This window comes from Nerophis lumbriciformis, linkage group LG25 (genome assembly GCF_033978685.3).
Source record: "Nerophis lumbriciformis linkage group LG25, RoL_Nlum_v2.1, whole genome shotgun sequence".
Classification (NCBI taxonomy): domain Eukaryota; kingdom Metazoa; phylum Chordata; class Actinopteri; order Syngnathiformes; family Syngnathidae; genus Nerophis; species Nerophis lumbriciformis.
Genome location: NC_084572.2, coordinates 32504420 through 32525091, shown reverse-complemented (window position 1 = coordinate 32525091; position 20672 = coordinate 32504420). Strand labels below are relative to the sequence as shown.

Below are 20672 nucleotides of genomic sequence, written 5' to 3'. Positions count from 1 at the left end.
TCCAAGATGGCGGCCCCGCGTCTCGTCAGCGCCAGCAGGCAGTAGCGCTCGATGCTGCGTCTACTTATACGATGTCTATGATTATACAGAGAACATGAGTAATATATTATTTATGTATGCAGAAAAACTATAATTAATACAGTTATGATGTAAAGATTTTACTGCAGTTCCGACTAAATCAGAGCGAAAGCGACGTTGCAAAAACACCGACTCTCAACCCGGAAGTGCTTTTTTTTTTTAAACCTTTATTTATAATATTCAACATTTACATACAATCAAATAAATAATAATAATCAAAACAAGTACAGAAACAGTACAAAACAGCGCCAGCTTCCGTAAATAATCCAATTTGTAGCACGGCATCACAGTTTTCACAGCTTTTTGGTTGTTAGAGGTAGAAAGAGTTTTAAAGTAAATATCTAATCCTTTTTTTTAAAGGCCGGAAGTGCAGTTTTTGCTGGCCTTTTGGTTTCCAATGCACTCTTTTCCATTTGACGTGGTCGAAAATTACGGTACATCTAAGTAATGAATGAACAGTACAAAAAGTAAATACTTTACATGTGGGGAAAACATTGGATTTTACTCATAAATGTAACAATATATGTGTGGCGTTCAGGAGCTATCGGGAAAACTCACAATGTCAATTTATAGACATAGGAAGCAGTAAAACACAACACGACGTCCGGATACATATTCCAAACGCTATAAAAACCAATATTCCTAAAAGAGTGTTTTTGGAACTTTGGGTTGTTATTACTGTCGTAGCAATGTTATTCTTCAAGGAGGGCGGAGCCACGCGTTTTCCTCTGGAAGTCCCGACAATTGGGAGGAGTACCTGAACGCCACCCCGTTCAACATGGCGGCCCAACGAAGGAATTTGATGCAGAGTGTAAGTGTAAACTTCACCCAATGAGAGTCTTCTTGAGTCTTTAAAAGTCCTGGTTGATGTCGCGTATGTTTTTATTGCCCTTCGCCCGCTCGTCTCCTTTGCGTTTCTGTTCACTTTCGGGTGTTTTTGTGGCGTTCCGAGATGCTATTGCTAGCTTTAGCAGTTAGCATGCTAGCTCAACTCTAACCTGACAACAAGACTTTATAATAAAACTAAACTTTGTTATTATCATGTGACATTTTCATCAAATGTAGCGGATAATGTCATCATTTAGCTATACATGACATAGCTCGCATTGGACTTTATGCAACAAGACAAGAAAAAGATGTTCCAATGTTTGCATTATAATGAATACATTTAATTTTGCCCTTTTTCTGTTGCAATGTTCATCAAAAGCTTTATCAACAACACGTTTCAGTTACGGACACTGTTTAAGTGGTATTCATTAAACATTGTGTTTATTGCGCTTGCAACTTTTACAGGTGTGTACACCTTAATATTATTAATTAGAACAGGCCTGGGCAATTATTTTGACTGGGTGGCCACATTTAGAGAAAAAATGTGTCTGGGGGCCTGTAAATCTATTTTTATATTTTTATAAAACCGCACAATAATGTCTGATTGAATTCTAAAAACGTTATGACAGACCGCCTTAAAAAACGTAATGGAATTTTAAAATTTTCTATGAACGATAAAACACTGAATATTGACAAAATATGAATGTCACACCCCCTTTCGATCGACATATTGTACAATCAAGTGAAACGCAACAAAAATGCAACAAACAGTGAAATATGAACGCGAAGGGTACAAAATAAACCCACCTACAATCTGATATTTGCTGAATTTCCCAAGGGATCAATAAAGTACTTTCTATTCTATTCTGTTCTATATATCACTAAGCTTTAGAACTTTGTTGTGAAAATCTCCTTCCGCGTCTGTGGAAACGCTTCCCACCCACACTGCTTGGTGCCTCGTCGGAGCTGCTGTGACTTAGATTACCATAGTAACTAATTAGATTACCATAGTAACTAGTATATCATGCAAAAGGGCAGATTCCAACCATTGAAATACTTTGTATAGTTCAAGACTTACAGTCATTAGAAAACATCACTGCACATCATAATGGCAGCTACACTTTCCATCTTAAAGATCTAAAAAAAATTATTTGGGACTGTCCGGCGGGCCAGATTGAAAAGCTCAACAGGCCGCATGTGGCCCCTGTGCCTTAATTTGCCTACGTCTTTTCTAAAGTGACTAAACAGGCTCAAAAGTTAGCATGCTAATGTTAGCATGGCAACAGTTAGCATGTGTCACGACCGAGTTTAATCACTATAAGGTGTGTGCCTGCAAAAGTGACTAAAAAAAGTTAACATATGTCACGTACCAAGTTATATGACTCTGTGGTGAATGGGGCAAATTTGGCTAAACAAAGTTTTAAAGTGAGCATTCTAACATTTAGCTTTTGTCAAGTACCAAAACGGTTGTGTATTTAGCACACAAAAAAAAGTTAGCATGTTAAAGTTAGCAGGCTAACATCTAGAATGTGTCAAGTACAAAGTTGTGTTCATTTGAGGTGTATGGTGGCAAAACAGGCATACAAAAATGTTAGCATGCTAATGTTAACATTGTAACAGCATGTTTCTCTTACCAAGTTTTAATGACTTGTTGACTGTGAGGTGTACAGTATACCTGTGCAATTGGCTTAACATACTGTCAGGTTCAAACACTGATGACATCTATTAAACAAGACAAGAAGCAAGAAATCAAACAGAGACAGAATAAAATTTGGCTCAATGTGTAGAAACGCGTACACCCGTACCCTTGTACAGTGTCACCACGCTCTGACGAAAGATTGTACGCCTCCTCTTTTATTTGGACTTTCCCTGATTACATGGCAACAGCTGTTTCTAAGGGAGGGGCTAAGGGAGGGGGGTCGTAAACAGCCATCGCCTTTGATTACAAACAGTTCAAAGAAATGAATGTGTCACGTACAAAGTTATGACTTTGAGGTGTACGGCGGCAAAACAGGCATAAAAAAAAGTTTGCATGCTATTGTTAGCATTGTAACAGCATGTTTCCCGTATCAAGATTTAATGACTTATTGCCTGTGGTTTACAATATTCCTGCAAAATTGACTTAACAAGTTAACATACGTCACGCACCAAGTTTAAAGCTGTATGCCTGCAAAATTGGCTAAAAAGTTAGCATGCTAGTGTTAGCATGCCAGCAGTGGACTAACAAGCAAAGAGCATTTTGATTTTGGAATTGTTCAAATCTGTTGAGAAATGTGTAATATTTTGTATATTGGCTGTTCATTTCCATTAGGAAAAAGTTCCTGGTAATGCGGGAAAGTAAAAAAAAATGGTAAATACCGTTTTCGTCTACTTCGACAGCATCAGAGTTGGACAGACGACCTGCCCATATGCCAGCTGTGCGGCGTTGGCACGGCAACCAACAGCTTATATGGACCCGATGGCAAAAGCACGCAGAGCCACCCTAACGAGGACACTTACCTACGCTTCAGGTATGACTTATTCATTATTTTTTAGGTATTAGCAATCGTACGCATTCATTGGTCTACATGCTAATTGACACCGGGCTCACTTTTTTTTATCACTTCTTTGTCGGCTATTTTGAAGAAACTAGAATATAAAACATGTTTTCAGTTATTTCACCTTTTTTTTGTTAAGTACATAACTCCACATGTGTTCATTCATAGTTTTGATGCCTTCAGTGACAATCTACAATGTAAATAGTCATGAAAATAAAGAAAACACATTGAATGAGAAGGTGTGTCCAAAACTTTTGGCCTGTACTGTATATATACGTGTGTTTGTATATATATATATATACATATATATATATATATATATATATATATATATATATATATATATATATATATATATATATATATATATATATACATATATATAGTCAAGGTTTCTGTGGTTGATCCGTTATACAGTGCTCAATACCGGGGTACAGCGCAATATATGTTAGGTCAGGAGAAAACACAGAGGCTATATTTTCTAAGGCTGCAGCTAACGATTATTTTTCTATCGATTAATCTATAGATTATTTTTTTCGATTAATCGGTTAATCTATAGATTATTTTTTTCGATTAATCTATAGATTATTTTTCCTTTTACCGATTATTTTTTTATTTAAAATGAAGATGAAAAAATAAATTTAGGCCAGTTTTTTCAAAAGGCATGACTTATTTACAAAAAAAAAAGTATGGCCACTCAGTCAACATTGACAACAACATGACAAAATATTCTGTAACAATGTAAACATTTAAAACTTTTAACATTTAACAAAATTAAAAGTAGCTTATTTGCTTTTTAATGTGGAAATATAAAAGTAAACATCCAGTGAAAATCTTAATATTCTGCAATAGTATAAGCATTTCAAAAGTAAAAGTATTGCTTATTTTGCTTTAAAATGTACAAAAATAAAGATAAACATCCAATACAAAAAAGTGCAAAACGAAATATTCTGTAACAGTGTAAACATTTCAACAAAAGTAAAATTATTGCTTATTTTGCTTAATAACACAACAATGATAGTATGATTAAAGTGAAAGTTAATTGTTCGTTTGTACATAGTATATGTAACTGTTAATGTTGTAAAAGGTATTTGCACAACTAATTAACGTTAGCGTCTTTGTAAACACTGAACAGGCACGCCAAACGCGCCTCTCAGAGCGAAACGGTGTTTTAGTTTATGAATTTACAACGCAGATACAAATGACACATTCATGTTTTTGTGTAATGATGACAACGTATACTCACGCGGACGATTGACTAGTTGATGGTGATGGCAAGAACGCTGTCGGGTGTTTTCTTTTCAAATGTTCCTTCATAGCCGTTGTGCTGCTATGATAGGCCATTTCCGCTCGACACAGTGTGCATACAACAACTGTCAAGTGTTTTGCTTTTTTCGCTGTGCTTATCCCACACTTGAAGGGATGTACCAATGCTAAATGTGGCTTCTGGATTTCACTCAAAAGACCAGACCGTAGTTACTTTTTCCTTTTATTTTCCTTTAGTTTGCAACAGTTTTTCCAACGAAGAAACAGCTTCTTTTTTCTTCTTTAGTCTTTTTAGCAGTCTTTAGCAGTGTTAGTAGACTTTAGTAGACTTTAGTTTCTTTAGCTGTCATTAGCTGTCTTTAGTAGCCTTTAGCTTCTTTAGTAGCCAAAACACCACAAGATCAACATGCTGTAAAAAATCAATCAATTATCAATCCCATAATTTACAATTATTAATTAGGCAATCAAACTCTTAACTATTAAACAAGTGCAAGAAAATGGACACATCTTTTCCCTTTAAGTTAAAACAGATTTTAAATAAATTGTCTTACATAAATGCACCAAGATACATATAAAATACATTTAAACCCACAAACACAATAGATAAATGCAACAGAAAACCCAATATGCAAATACATAAATACCTAACCAATTAACCACCTATTTAGATACATATTTAAAATCCATATTCAATATAAATATATTATTAAATTAGCAGTGAAACACTCAATCTTAAACGCTGTCTACTGGTAGAAAAATGCCCCTTTTTCTATGCCCTCACCAGCAGCCAATGATCCAACACAGTTAAATCCAACACTTTAAGTTGAGCGACTTCACCCTCCTGATGAAGCAAACTGCTCCAACATTTATCAAACTAAGCAAAGAATATCAACACTTCCTTACTAAACAACAGTTACACAAAACACCGTGTGTATTTAGCCTCCAGACTAAGCACGCTACATGCACCCCCCATCTCACCAGCGCAACAGGTGCGCCACACCCACAAAGAGAACTAAAGTGCAATCTTACCGGCTGTCCGTTCAGCTATTGGTTTTGGTACACTTTTGGCACAACTCTGGGTTTTCTGTAACGAACTAAACCTTTTTCCACTCTGCGCTGGCGTCTTTTGTACTCCTTGATTTGACACAGCGGTCTAATTACCGGGCTCGCGCACCAGCAGATGAGACGGGAGCGCGCCGCGTTATACCTGCGCGTGAACGTAAACTGATCGGTTCTGATCATATAAGCCGACTGGCCGAAATAATGCCGAATTATATACATTTCCTGGGGTTGCCTAGGTGAATAGGGATGCGGATGTGCTCTAAGATTAAATATAATTTTATTAAGTGGGGTTTGGCTGGTTGCTCAGCAGCCACAGTTGCGAGCTCGCGCGTCAGCTGACGAGACAGCTGTTCGCCGCTACAACATTATTAGGCCGTTTATTGAAATACTCCCACACTTTTGACGACTTTTGGCGTGCTTTTTTCCCCTCGCTCGCACCACTCGCATCGTCTGCTTTGCGCTCCGCCATGACGGTAGTGTGACGTAAATATGCGACGCATCGACGCACAAAAACGGCGTCGACGTATTTACGTAACCGATGACGTCGACGCGTCGTTTCAGCCTTAATATTTTCCCTACAAGTTTCCCTTGAAATAATATAATAAATCCTGACCCAACGTGTATGTATATATATATATATATATATATATATATATATATATATATATATATATATATATATACTGTATATATATATATATATATATATATATATTCATTCATTCATTAATTCATAGTTTTGATGCCTTCAGTGACAATCTACAATGTAAATAGTCATGAAAATAAAGAAAACACATTGAATGAGAAGTGTGTCCAAAGTATATATATACTGTACTGTATATATATACGTGTGTTTATATATATATATATATACACATAAATATATATATATATATATATATATATATATATATATATATATATATATATATATATACACATACATATATATATATACACATAAATATATATATACCGTATTTTTCGGAGTATAAGTCGCACCGGAGTATAAGTCGCACCTGCCGAAAATGCATAATAAAGAAAGAAAAAAACATATATAAGTCGCACTGGAGCCCGGCCAAACTATGAAAAAAAACTGCGACTTATAGTCCGAAAAATACGGTACACATAAATATATATATATATATATATATATAATATATATATATATATATATATATATATATATATATATATATATATATATATATATATATATATATAGTCGAGGTTTCTGTGGTTGATCCGTTATACAGTGCTCAATACCGGGGTAGAGCGGAATATATGTTAGGTCAGGAGAAAACACAGAGGCTATATCTTCCCTACAAGTTTCCCTTGAAATAATATAATAAATCCTGACCCAACGTGTATGTGTGTGTATATATATATATATATATATATACATTGCAACATTGCAACTTTTTCTTGTTACATTTCACCTGTTTGCTCTTTTATTCCACTTTTGTATTTTTTTGTAAGAGTATTTTTAGAATGTGCCACGGGGCAGTTAAAAAACACTTTGCATACCCCTGCATTAACACCATGCAATTTTCAAAAAAACCCTTGAAACGTTGGTGCACATCTGAACAAATGTTTTGGTGCAGTTTGTGGCTGGGTCCAGCAGATGGTGCTGTGGCATTAAAAAGCTCAGCCCGCAGCTTCTCTGTCATACACATTGTTGTACTTTTTGCTTTGAGGCTGAGGTTTTACTTGAATTCCAGGAGCGAGGACGGATGTTCGCTCTACGCCGTTTTCAACGGCTACGACGGCAGCCGGGTGGCCAATTTTGCCTCGCAGTGTCTGACCGCCGAACTCCTGCTGGACCAGCTCAGCTCCACGCACACGGACAACGATGTGCGCCGCATCCTCACGCAGGTGTGTCACCTTGTCAGTGTTCTGCCATAGATGGGAGATGGTTCAAGTCCTCATATTGTGAGAAGAAAGGGGTTTGACTCCGCTGCAGAGAGCACTAGGTGTGTAGGCGTTTATTAGTTGGAAGCAGTAAAGGTACGCCACACCAGGTGTGAATGAAGCCGGGTTCCCAAGTGGAGTCATAGTTGACATGTTCTAACTCACGGCCTCCCTGTAGTCCCCCTGAAGAACCCTTTTGGGTCACAGACCCCTCTTCTGTTCCAAAAACTACATTTCCTTCAATTCTATAGTCAAATCAATTTAGCATTTATGGTATTTTGAATACTTAATCTAAAGTCATGTGTTGTACCTTTGTGTGTGTGTGTGTGGGTGTGTGGGTGTGTGTAGGCCTTTGAGGTGGTGGAGAAGAGCTACCTGCACAGCATCGATGAAGCTCTGGCGGAGAAAGCTAACCTGTCCAGCTACATGCTTCCACACAGTGAGGCATGTACTTATATATTTGTTAAATACACACTTATGTTACATATTTACTTACATTCTGTTATATACATACTTACATATATACCGTATTTTTCGGACTATAAGTCGCACCGGCCGAAAATACACAATAAAGAAGAAAAAAAACATATATAAGTCGCACTGGAGTATAAGTCGCAGTTTTGGGGGAAATTTATTTGATAAAATCCAACACCAAGAATAGACATTAGAAAGGCAATTTAAAATAGATAAAGAATAGTGAACAACAGGCTGAATAAGTGTACGTTATATGAGGCATAAATAACCAACTGAGAACGTGCCTGGTATGTTAACGTAACATATTATGGTAAGAGTCATTCAAATAACTATAACATATAGAACATGCTAAACGTTTACCAAACAATCTGTCACTCCCGATCGCTAAATCCCATGAAATCTTCCCCCTCGGTGTCGCCTCTGGTATGCGCCGCTAGCGTCCATTCTTTCTGCTGCTTGATCTCCGTTTTCTGGTGCATATTTCACTACGTCCAGCTTGTAATCTGATCTAATAAATACATTATATACAGACGTACATACATACTTACATATGTTGTATACATACCCCCCATAACCCCGGCCGAGTCATACCAAAGACTATAAAAATGGGACCCATTACCTCCCTGCTTGGCATTCAGCATCAAGGGTTGGAATTACGGGTTAAATCACCAAAAATTATTCTCGGGCGTGGGCACCGCTGTTGCTCACTGCTCTCCTCACCTCCAAGGGGGTGCTCAAGGGTGATGGGTCAAATGCAGAGAATAATTTCGCCACACCTAGTGTGTGTGTGACAATCATTGGTACTTTAACTTTTTACATATATACTTGTGTACGTTGTATACATCCTTACATATGGTATATACAAACTTACATATGGTATATACAAACTTACATATGTTACATGTATACTTGCATATGCTACATAAATACTTAAATATGTTGTATACATACTTACATACATGATATACATACATACATACTTACAAATGTTACAGATATACTTACATATGTTGTATACATACTTATATATGTTGTATACATACATGTTTCATATACGTACTTGCATATGTTACATACATATCTTACATATAAGTACTTTTTTATATACATACTTACATAAACATACTTATATATCTATCCATTTTCTACCGCTTGTCCCTTTCGGGGTCGCGGTGGGTGCTGGAGCCTATCTCAGCTGCATTCGCATATGTTACATATAATATATTTGCATATCTTATGTACATACTTACGTGTATTACATACATACTGACATATGTTACTTACATATGTTACATAAATACTTACATATATTATATACATACTTACATGTGTTACATAAATACTATATTAATACTTACATATGTTATATACATACATACATACAAATGTTACATATATACTTACATATGTTACATAAATACTTGCTTATGTTATATTAATACTTACATATGTTATATACATGCATACTTACATATGTTATATACATGCATACTATATGGCCTCTGAACCGAGGATGTCGTTGTGACTTGTGCAGCCCTTTGAGACATTTGTGATTTCGTACTATATAAACAAACATTGATTGATTGATTGATTGACTTCCATATGTTACATACATATTTACATATGTTATATACGTATTTACATATGTTACATATATTATACTTACATATGTTACATACATACAGTATATAATAGTGATGCAACAGTACAGGTAAGCTCAGTACGGTCCATACATCGCTTTTTGGACCACAGTTTAGGTTAATTTTCGGTACGTTTTTTGCGACTTAAGCTGAACAACTGTTTTTTCTTTCAAAAAATGTCTCTTTATTTTGCCTGTGAGCTACACACTGCATTTTGCATCAAACAAAGAATCACTGTTGTACTGAATATTGTAAGACGTTTTCTACGCTTACAGTAACTAAACATTTTCAAATGGTAAATTGTCTCATAGTCTTTGTAGGTTGTGCGATATATACCATATGAATGCTATAAATGTGATAGAACTTTTACTACTATTGTTATATCGCGTGTTGATGACACATTCTAGCTGTGTCTGCAAATTTGACAGCCACGGGCAAACAAACGCCTCCTCAATGCAATGTCGCGTCCTTGCGAGCGAGCTGGCGGCTAACGTCCACCCACAGTGCTAAGCCACTTCTAAGTTGGCAGTCCTCGCCTCCACGGTGGCCAACAAATTACGATTCTTACAAGTTCCATTATCACCGGAGGACCAGGAATATCGAAACATGCGACACGACACACCGTAGGAGGATACAATAAGCCAAGATAACCGCTAATCTAGAGTTCTTGGTGGGTAATTCGATACAAATATCAATCGTACCGATATCAAGTAAAGTGTCATTATATGGTCAATATTACAGTGGTTTACAAACTTAGTAAATAGGTCCCTGGACATAGGAGGACTTTAGGGCCCAAAACCAAATAATTAAAATCAGAGCCAATAGAAGGAAATAATTGTGATCTTTGTAGTATCGCCCAAAACTAATGTATCAAACAACAGCTTATTAAATTTAACAGACGTGTAGATAGTGTTGCGTTTTGGACCAGTTGTTCCTCCCAGGGAATTCAAGTCACAAGTCGCTCCCAAGCTCTTTACGACACTTAAAGCTGAGTTGAAAAACCACCAGAGACAGAATAGGTATTTTGTAATATATTTGCAAAGCTTTGCATATATATATATATACATTTAGACCAGTCCAGCATAGAACATTCAATCGCCCCGCTAAGATGGTCTGTCCTCCCGACAAAACCCTCTCCCCTCTTAAGTCTCTCTAGTCAAAACACATGCACATTATCTCTCTTTCTTACATTCCAAAGCTTCAAGGTTAACACACACAGTTTACTTGCAGACAAACAGAAAGAGAACAAATGGAAAAACACGAGCTGTTTTCAAATATGACTATGAAATAAAAGAAGTAACACTTAAATTCGGATATATGTAAATATCTGCCTCCGACAATAGACATGTTACAACAGAAAATAACCGGAAGCAAATACATTAGTAAGTAGATTATTAATAGTTTTGAAGAATGATGTGCTATGTTATTGCATAGCTAAATTAGGAGCCTTTGTAACCTGTTTTGAAATGTTACTATTATCTTTTTATATAGCAAGTATTATATAGTGGTCCATACCATTATCGCAGGAGGCTACAATATGTATCGCACTATATATTTTATGCCGTATCGCCCATCCCTACTTCCTTGACCACTCGTGCACACCAGGGCTTGGGCAGCAGGATGCACCGTCACACCTTTTTAATCCAAGAGCGAGAATAGTCTTGAATAGAATGGACTTTGTCATTATATTTGCATATAACGAGATTAAGGACTCCAATTTAAGGTATGGTAGTGGGAACAAATATGGGATAAAAATAAATTACACAAGAGGTAATAGAGAAAGAAAAAAAAAGAATTGAAATAAACAGACTACTATCCAATAAAAATAATAAGCAATCCTGTACAATATACAAAATACTGTACAATATACAGAGCAAGGCAAGAGTACCGGAGTAATAAATAACAATCGGTGTCGGATGTATTGCACTCGAAGGGTAATACTGCACAGTAGGGTAATAGGGTAGGATATTGTATAGGGGTGACCCCAATTGCACACACGTATTACCTCCAACAACCACCAGGGAGCATTTGTGAGCAGATAATTCTCTTTCGGACTTATCAGGCCTTATCTTTTCACGGCATCCTTCACTTGAGCGTTGAGTGAGCGATGAGGCAATATCCACAATACATTACACCGTATATATACATTGTGCACACTCACCATTAAACATATGCACAAATGGAGCCTTAAATGGCCAGTTTCCATAGTAACCACACGTGTGCACATCTGTGCATACTAATGTGCTGCTCGATGAGATGGTTAACGTTCTAATTAGTATCATCAGTGCATCGCTTCACATTACACGCCCTGCATGCTCATTGTCTAGTACACACGCTCTTATGTTTACTGTACTTCACTCTTTTTTTTCTTCTCTCTGTGATCATTTCTTATATCCCTCCATTTTTTTTTTTTTCCTCGCGTCTTTTTCCATCATTAGTCTCCTTTATCATCCCCCTCTCGCCACCACTTCCCTTCCTCGTCTCCCTCCTCCCGTCCTCCCCTTTCCTTCCCACTCATTTTACATTTCCATCGCTGATCTTCCGTGCCTGAACGCCTCCTTGTCTGCCCTGACAGAAAGTGCAGGAGCGCCTGAAGGAGCTGGAGCAGGAGGTGGCGGGAGGAGCGACGGCCATCGTGGCGCTCATCCTTAACAACAAGCTGTACATTGCCAATGTTGGTACGAGCACACACATGCACACACTTACACACGCACACACTTACACACACACACACACACGTCTATATACAAACCCCGTTTCCATATGAGTTGGGAAATTGTGTTAGATGTAAATATAAACGGAATACAATGATTTGCAAATCCTTTTCAACCCATATTCAGTTGAATATGCTACAAAGACAACATATTTGATGTTCAAACTGATCAACTTTTTTTTTTTGCAAATAATCATTAACTTTAGAATTTGATGCCAGCAACAGGTGACAAAGAAGTTGGGAAAGGTGGCAAAAAATACTGATAAAGTTGCGGAATGCTCATCAAACTCTTATTAGGAACATTCCACAGGTGTGCAGGCTAATTGGGAAGGGGTGGGTGCCATGATTGGGTATAAAAACAGCTTCCCAAAAAATGCTCAGTCTTTCACAAGAAAGGATGGGGCGAGGTACACCTCTTTGTCCACAACTGCGTGAGCAAATAGTCAAACAGTTTAAGAACAACGTTTCTCAAAGTGCAATTGCAAGAAATTTAGGGCTTTCAAACATCTACGGTCCGTAATATCATCAAAAGGTTCAGAGAATCTGGAGAAATCACTCCACGTAAGCGGCATGGCCGGAAACCAACATTGAATGACCGTGACCTTCGATCCCTCAGACGGCACTGTATCAAAAACCGACATCAATCTCTAAAGGATATCACCACATGGGCTCAGGAACACTTCAGAAAACCACTGTCACTAAATAGAGTTCGTCGCTACATCTGTAAGTGCAAGTTAAAACTCTACTATGCAAAGCGAAAGCCATTTATCAACAACATCCAGAAACGCCGCCGGCTTCTCTGGGCCCGAGATCATCTATGATGGACTCATGCAAAGTGGAAAAGTGTTCTGTGGTCTGACGAGTCCACATTTCAAATTGTTTTTGGAAATATTCGACATCGTGTCATCCGGACCAAAGGGGAAGCGAACCATCCAGACTGTTATCGACGCAAAGTTCAAAAGCCAGCATCTGTGATGATATGGGAGTGCATTAGTGCCCAAGGCATGGGTAACTTACACATCTGTGAAGACACCATTAATGCTGAAAGGTACAAACAGGTTTTGGAACAACATATGCTGCCATCTAAGCGCCGTCTTTTTCATGGACGCCCCTGCTTATTTCAGCAAGACAATGCCAAGCCACATTCAGCACGTGTTACAACAGCGTGGCTTCGTAAAAAAAGAGTGCGGGTACTTTCCTGGCCCGTCTGCAGTCCAGACCTGTCTCCCATCGAAAATGTGTGGCGCATTATGAAGCGTAAAATACGACAGCGGAGACCCCGGACTGTTGAACGACTGAAGCTGTACATAACAACAACAATGGGAAAGAATTCCACTTTCAAAGCTTCAACAATTAGTTTCCTCAGTTCCCAATCGTTTATTGAGTGTTGTTAAAAGAAAAGGTGATGTAACACAGTGGTGAACATGCCCTTTCCCAACTACTTTGGCACGTGTTGCAGCCATGAAATTTTAAGTTAATTATCATTTGCAAAAAAAAAATAAAGTTTATGAGTTTGAACATCAAATATGTTGTCTTTGTAGTGCATTCAATTGAATATGGGTTGAAAAGGATTTGCAAATCATTGTATTCCGTTTATATTTACATCTAACACAATTCCCCAACTTATATGGAAACGGCGTTTGTACATATTCTTCAACCATAGTTTGTGCTTTAGTGTAAATGAAGTATTGTAAAACAAGTTTAGGCGTATGTTGTGTCGGCCTGCAACGATTAGTCGACAAATATCGACAATAAATTGTGTCCCCGACAATTATACCGTATTTTCCGGAACATTGGGTGCACCGGATTATAAGGCGCACTGCCAATGAGCGGGTCTTGTCAAGGCTATTTTCATACAAAAGGCACACCGGATTATAGGGCGCATTAAAGGAGTCATGTCTATTTTTATTTTTTTCTAAATGTAAAACACTACCCTATTTTTTGGACTATAAGTCGCAGTTTTTTTTCATAGTTTGGCCGGGGGTGCGACTTATACTCAGGAGCGACTTATGTGTGAAATTATTAACACATTACCGTAAAATATCAAATGATATTATTTAGCTCATTCACGTAAGAGACTAGACGTATAAGATTTCATCCGATTTAGCGATTATGAGTGACAGATTGTTTGGTAAACGTATAGCATGTTCTATATGTTATGTTACGTTAACACACCAGGCACATTCTCAGTTGGTTATTTATGCCTGTTGTTCACCATTCTTTATTTATTTTATATTGCCTTTCAAATATCTATTATTGGTGTTGGGTTTTATCAAATAAATTTCCCCAAAAAATGCGACTTACTGTATTTCTCAGAGTGTAAGTCGCACCGGAGTATAAGTCGCACCTGCCAAAAATGCAAATAAAGAAGGAAAAGAACATATATAAGTTGCACTGGAGCCCGGCCAAACTATGAAAAAAACTGCGACTTATACCGTATTTTCCGCACTATTAGCCGCACCTAAAAACCACAAATTTACTCAAAAGCTGACAGTGCGGCTTATAACCCGGTGCGCTTTATATATGGATTAATATTAAGATTCATTTTCATAAAGTTTAGGTCTCGCAACTACGGTAAACAGCCGCCATCTTTTTTCCCCGTAGAAGAGGAAGCGCTTCTTCTTCTACGGTAAGCAACCGCCAAGGTAAGCACCCGCCCCCATAGAAGAGGAAGCGCTTCTTCTTCTACTGTAAGCAACCACCCGCCCCCGTAGAAGAAGAAGCGCGCGGATATTACGTTTCATTTCATTTGTGTGTTTACATCTGTAAAGACCACAAAATGGCTCCTATTAAGAGACACGCGTACAACGCAGAATTCAAACTCAAGGCAATAAGTCACGCAGTAGAACACGGAAATAGAGCAGCAGCAAGAGAATTGAAGCAACAAGATGACCTGCGCCACTAAGACAGGGAGACAGCGCCGGACGACATACGCCAACATCTGCCAGTGGATTGTAAATGCCTGGGCGGATATATCGGTCTCAACTGTGGTCCGAACTTTCTGGAAGGCAGGATTCACGGAACTGCTGGACAACAATAGCAACATTGACTCTGATGACTTCGACGAGACGGAGCCGGCCATTTTGGATCCCGTATTCGCCCAACTTTTTAATTCGGACACCGAAGGAGAATAATTCGAGGGATTTATGAATGAAGAATAACTTCAGAAAGTGAGCGTTATGTTTATTTTGTGTGTTGTGACATTGCTATTGCTCTGCACTATTTTGAATTTTACTATGTTTGTGATTGCACATTTGCACATTACCGTACATTTTGGGAGTGAACAGAGTTGTTAGAACGCTGGTTTTTAATATATTATTAAAGTTTGACTGACCTATCTGACTGTTTTTTTGACATTCCCTTTAGCGCAGTTAGATGCGGCTTATAACACGGGGCGGCTTATAGGTGGACAAAGTTTTGAAATATGCCGTTCATTGAAGGCGCGGCTTATAACCCAGGGCGGCTTATGGTGCGGAAAATACGGTAGTCCGAAAAATACGGTATATATGTTTTTGTCCTTCTTTATTATGCATTGGCGCGACTTATACTCCGGAGCAACTTATACTCCGAAAAATGCGGTACTTGTGGTCTACATAAAATGTATTGGTGGTTCTTTGGTCAAAATGTTGCATGGATGATGTTTTACAGATCATCTTCAAGCCGCTTTCTAACAGTCGCTTCAGGATGCGCCGTTTTGTGGGCGATCTTATTTACGTGGCTCTCCTTCGGCAGCGTCTCTTCTCCATCATCTTTGTTGTAGCGGTGTAGCGTGCAAGGACGGGGGTGGAAGAAGTGTCAAAAGATGGAGCTAACTGTTTTAATGACATTCAGACTTTACTTCAATCAATAACGGAGCAGCATCTCCTCATCCGTGGCTCACTAGTGCAATAACAAGGCCGGAAATGTTTCCCGTGAAAAACCGTCCGCTCAAAGTCGCTCTCAATGGAGTCCCTCTTCTTTGTTTGTGTCGTAGAAATAAAAAAAACATGGGTATTTTTTGATTGTATTCTTTATAAACACAGGGACCAACAGGGCACTGCTGTGCAAGACCAGCACCGATGGACAGAATCAGTTCTTCCAGCTGGGGCGACCACATAACACTGAAAATGAGGACGAGCTGCAGAGACTGACTGCACTGGGTGAGATTTCATTGAACTATTTCAACCAGGAAAACACATGCTTACCATGCTCCTATATGTTTAATCTGGTGCACCCAATTTAACATGTTCAGAACGTGAACCCTCTAATTAACGCCTCTATTCAATTAGCTGCCGAGTCTCAAATAGTCACCGGGTGTGTGGTTTACAAACGGGGAAAAACGCTAGGGTCTTTAAATATCAGCTGTTGCTGTGAGCAAACCCCCTGATGTAGGTTCTAAATTAAACTTAACAAGATGACAGGAGCAGCATTTGAAGAATAATGAGTGGTCAGCCTCCCCGCAGTTTTTAGCTCTGTATGAGTTATAAAATGTTGCCACTCAGCTGTTGAAAGTCGTACTATTGTTTACGATCAACTCAGCGCTAGGGATGAGTACCGCTCACATTTTAACCAGCATGGTAGCAATTCGCGTTACCTGGGAATTGCTATGCATCTAGACCAAAAATAAAATACCACTCCTCATACTTCGATTGATACAAAGCACTATATTTACTTTTTTGACCCAAAGCAAACAACCTTCCATAGTCATGGTGCAAAAAAATTTTTAAAAATCGAACCAATACAAAATGCCAAGAGACATGATCACACAACACAATATAACAATTTGTGGATATTGTAAAAAATAAAATTAAAAAAAACCTCTACGCACCATAAAAAAAAAATCAGATTTACACCCATTTGAGTGCATTACAAAGCATGATGGGAAATCCCTAAGGTCATGAAAGTAAACAAGGTAGAAGTCCAACTTTCTCATACTCTTAATAAATAAATGATAAATAAATAAATGGGTTGTACTTGTATAGCGCTTTTCTACCTTCAAGGTACTCAAAGCGCTTTGACACTACTTCCACATTTACCCATTCACACACACATTCACACACTGATGGAGGGAGCTGCCATGCAAGGCGCTAACCAGCACCCATCAGGAGCAAGGGTGAAGTGTCTTGCTCAGGATACAACGGACATGACGAGGTTGGTACTAGGTGGGGATTGAACCAGGGACCCTCGGGTCGCGCACGGCCACTCTTCCACTGCGCCACGCCGTAATATTCAATTATATTAATCATTTATCCATTACATATATCCATTATAACACACACACACATACGTATACATATACATACAGTCGTGGTCGAAAGTTTGCATACACTTATAAAGAACATAATGTTATGGCTGTCTTGAGTTTCCAATAATTTCTACAACTCTTATTTTTTTGTGATAGAGTGATTGGAGCACATACTTCATTCATGAAGTTTGGTTCTTTTATGAATTTATTATGGGTCTACTGAAAATGTGACCAAATCTGCTGGGTCAAAAGTATACATACAGCAATGTTAATATTTGGTTTCAGCGCCTTATTGCAGTGAAACTTGCCAAGGCACCTTGGCAAGTTTCACTGCAATAAGGTGCTTTTGGTAGCAATCCTCAAGCTTCTGGTTGAATTTTTGACCACTCCTTTTGACAAAATTGGTGCAGTTCAGCTAAATTTGTTGGTTTTCTGATATAGACTTGTTTCTTCAGCATTGTCCACACGTTTAAGTCAGGCCATTCTAAAACCTTAATTCTAGCCTGATTTAGCCATTCCTTTACCACTTTTGACATGTGTTTGGGGTCATTGTCCTGTTGGAACACCCAACTGCGCCCAAGACCCAACCTCCGGGCTGATGATTTTAGGTTGTCCTGAAGAATTTGGAGGTAATCCTCCTTTTTCATTGTCCCATTTACTCTCTGTAAAGCACCAGTTCCATTGGCAGCAAAACAGGCTCAGAGCACAATACTACCACCACCATGCTTGACGGTTGGAATGGTGTTCCTGGGATTAGAAGCATCACCTTTTCTCCTCCAAATATATTGCTGGGTATTGTGGCAAAACAGCTCAATAGTTTTTTTCATCTGACCACAGAACTTTTCTCCAGAAGGTCTTATCTTTGTCCATGTGATAGAAGCATGGTAGTGGTAGTATTATACTCTGGGCCTGTTTTGCTGCCATTGGAACTGGTGCTTTACAGAGAGTAAATGGGACAATGAAAAAGGAGGATTACCTCCAAATTCTTCAGGGCAACCTAAAATCATCAGCCCAGAGGTTGGGTCTTGGGCGCAGTTGGGTGTTCCAACAGGACAATGACCCCAAACACACGTCAAAAGTGGTAAAGGAATGGCTAAATCAGGCTAGAATTAAGGTTTTAGAATGGCCTTCCCAAAGTCCTGACTTTAACGTGTGGACAATGCTGAAGAAACAAGTCCATGTCAGAAAACCAACAAATTTAGCTGAATTGCAACAATTTTGTCAAGAGGAATGTTCCAAAATTCATGCAGAAGCTTGTGGATGGCTACCAAAAGCGCCTTATTGCAGCGAAACTTGCCAAGGGACATGTAAGCAAATATTATCATTGCTGTATGTATACTTTTGACCCAGTAGATTTGGTCACATTTTCAGTAGACCCATAATAAATTCATAAAAGAACCAAACTTCATGAATGTTTTTTGTGACAAACAAGTATGTGCTCCAATCACTCTATCACAAAAAAATAAGAGTTGTAGAAATTATTGGAAACTCAAGAAAGCCATGACATTATCTTCTTTACCACGATAATTATATATATATATATATATATATATATATATATATATATATATATATATATATATATACACATACATACACAAGCTAGACGTACGTAATAATTCATTGAACAATATTATAAAACATGAAATTTGTCGATATAAGCAAATATTTACAGTTGCATATAACTTACACATACAAAGTTTCCAAGGCATTAGAAAGTATCCAGTAACAAACCTGTCCGCATCATTCAACTTAATGCATCATGAATTTAACCTAATGAATTATTGTGGCCACTATGTGTCGCCAAAAACAATTTCCACTACATTTCAACCTAAAGACAGCATAAGTCCATTCCAAACTGTTATTAATAAATACCGGTAGGTTAATCTTTTTTATACCTCACATTGTTCTGTGTTTGACTCCTTTCACTTGATTAAGCCTCTTCTAACATTCCACACTTCAAAATAACCGTATGAATCATTCCTGCCGATATCGTGTCAGATCAAAGGTTGCATGGCCACACCCCAATTCAACATTGCTTCTGTTGCTGCTGTGTTGCACAATATACTTGTTCCTACATGTTTGCCTTTGCACTTTTCTAATGCACTCCAATTGAGTATTAAAGTAAAAAAATTTTTATAGTTTTGAAATCGGTAGGTGACTAAACGCCGCGGCTATAATTAGAGGAGTTACGGTACGCTCTCTCTGGTCTTTTTAGTCAGTTTTCCGTTGATTCCCTAAGGAGACCCCAGGTGGTTCACGTCAGGTGTCATCCAGCACATATTCATAAGCCAGCTGACTATTTTAGGTGTGATGCCTGGTGGAATGTCAGCCTGCAGCAATGTAGCTCTCTGGCCTCTCGCCGCCTCCTCTGCTATTTTATATTCAATGTTTGCGTGGCTCTGGCCCATCTTGGAAGCATTTAAATGGAGCAGCAGTCATTCCATTAAGCCCACAAAAGGTGACCCCTCTCTGTCCCGTCATCCACCACCATCTCCTTCTCCTACTTAACAGCTCCACTTCTCACCCTCAAGCTCCTCTCCTCTCCTTGTTATTTCCCTCGCCGACTCATGTATCATTCCTCTTTATTATTCTTATTTTTTGCGCCTCTTTCCTCCCAGGTGTGGATTCGGCTCGTGTGAGGCAGGCGGGCCAGATCAGCGGGCAGAGCAGCACCAGAAGGCTCGGAGACTACAGGGTGAAAATCAACTACAGTGACATCGACTTGCTCAGGTAAACGAGTACCAAACACTGTAAAAATGGGGATATGTAGCAAAATGAAAATGTCATATCGCAGTTAGGGATTGGTAGCGAATCCGGTGCTTTTTTTTTTAACGTAAAATCCAACACTGCTTGATGCTAATATACATTGGCGTTGCTATTGACATGCTGCTGGTTAGCTTTTGCGATTTTACATAGTGATCTCAACACCTCCAAAT

The 20672-nt window shown here is 38.4% G+C and overlaps 1 protein-coding gene across 2 annotated transcripts in view; it reads left to right on the top strand.

The window, feature by feature from the left end:
* The first annotated feature begins 812 nt into the window (after nucleotides 1-812).
* Nucleotides 813-20672, top strand: part of tab1 (TGF-beta activated kinase 1/MAP3K7 binding protein 1) — a 33495-nt gene continuing 13635 nt past the window's right edge. For both annotated transcript variants that reach the window (XM_061984229.1, XM_061984228.1), the window contains exons 1-7: nucleotides 813-889; nucleotides 3286-3416; nucleotides 7493-7646; nucleotides 8031-8126; nucleotides 12372-12474; nucleotides 16532-16648; nucleotides 20355-20466. In XM_061984229.1, the coding sequence (XP_061840213.1) occupies nucleotides 857-889; nucleotides 3286-3416; nucleotides 7493-7646; nucleotides 8031-8126; nucleotides 12372-12474; nucleotides 16532-16648; nucleotides 20355-20466 (746 nt within the window). In that variant the 5' untranslated portion in view covers nucleotides 813-856. The remainder of the gene's footprint in view (nucleotides 890-3285; nucleotides 3417-7492; nucleotides 7647-8030; nucleotides 8127-12371; nucleotides 12475-16531; nucleotides 16649-20354; nucleotides 20467-20672) is intronic.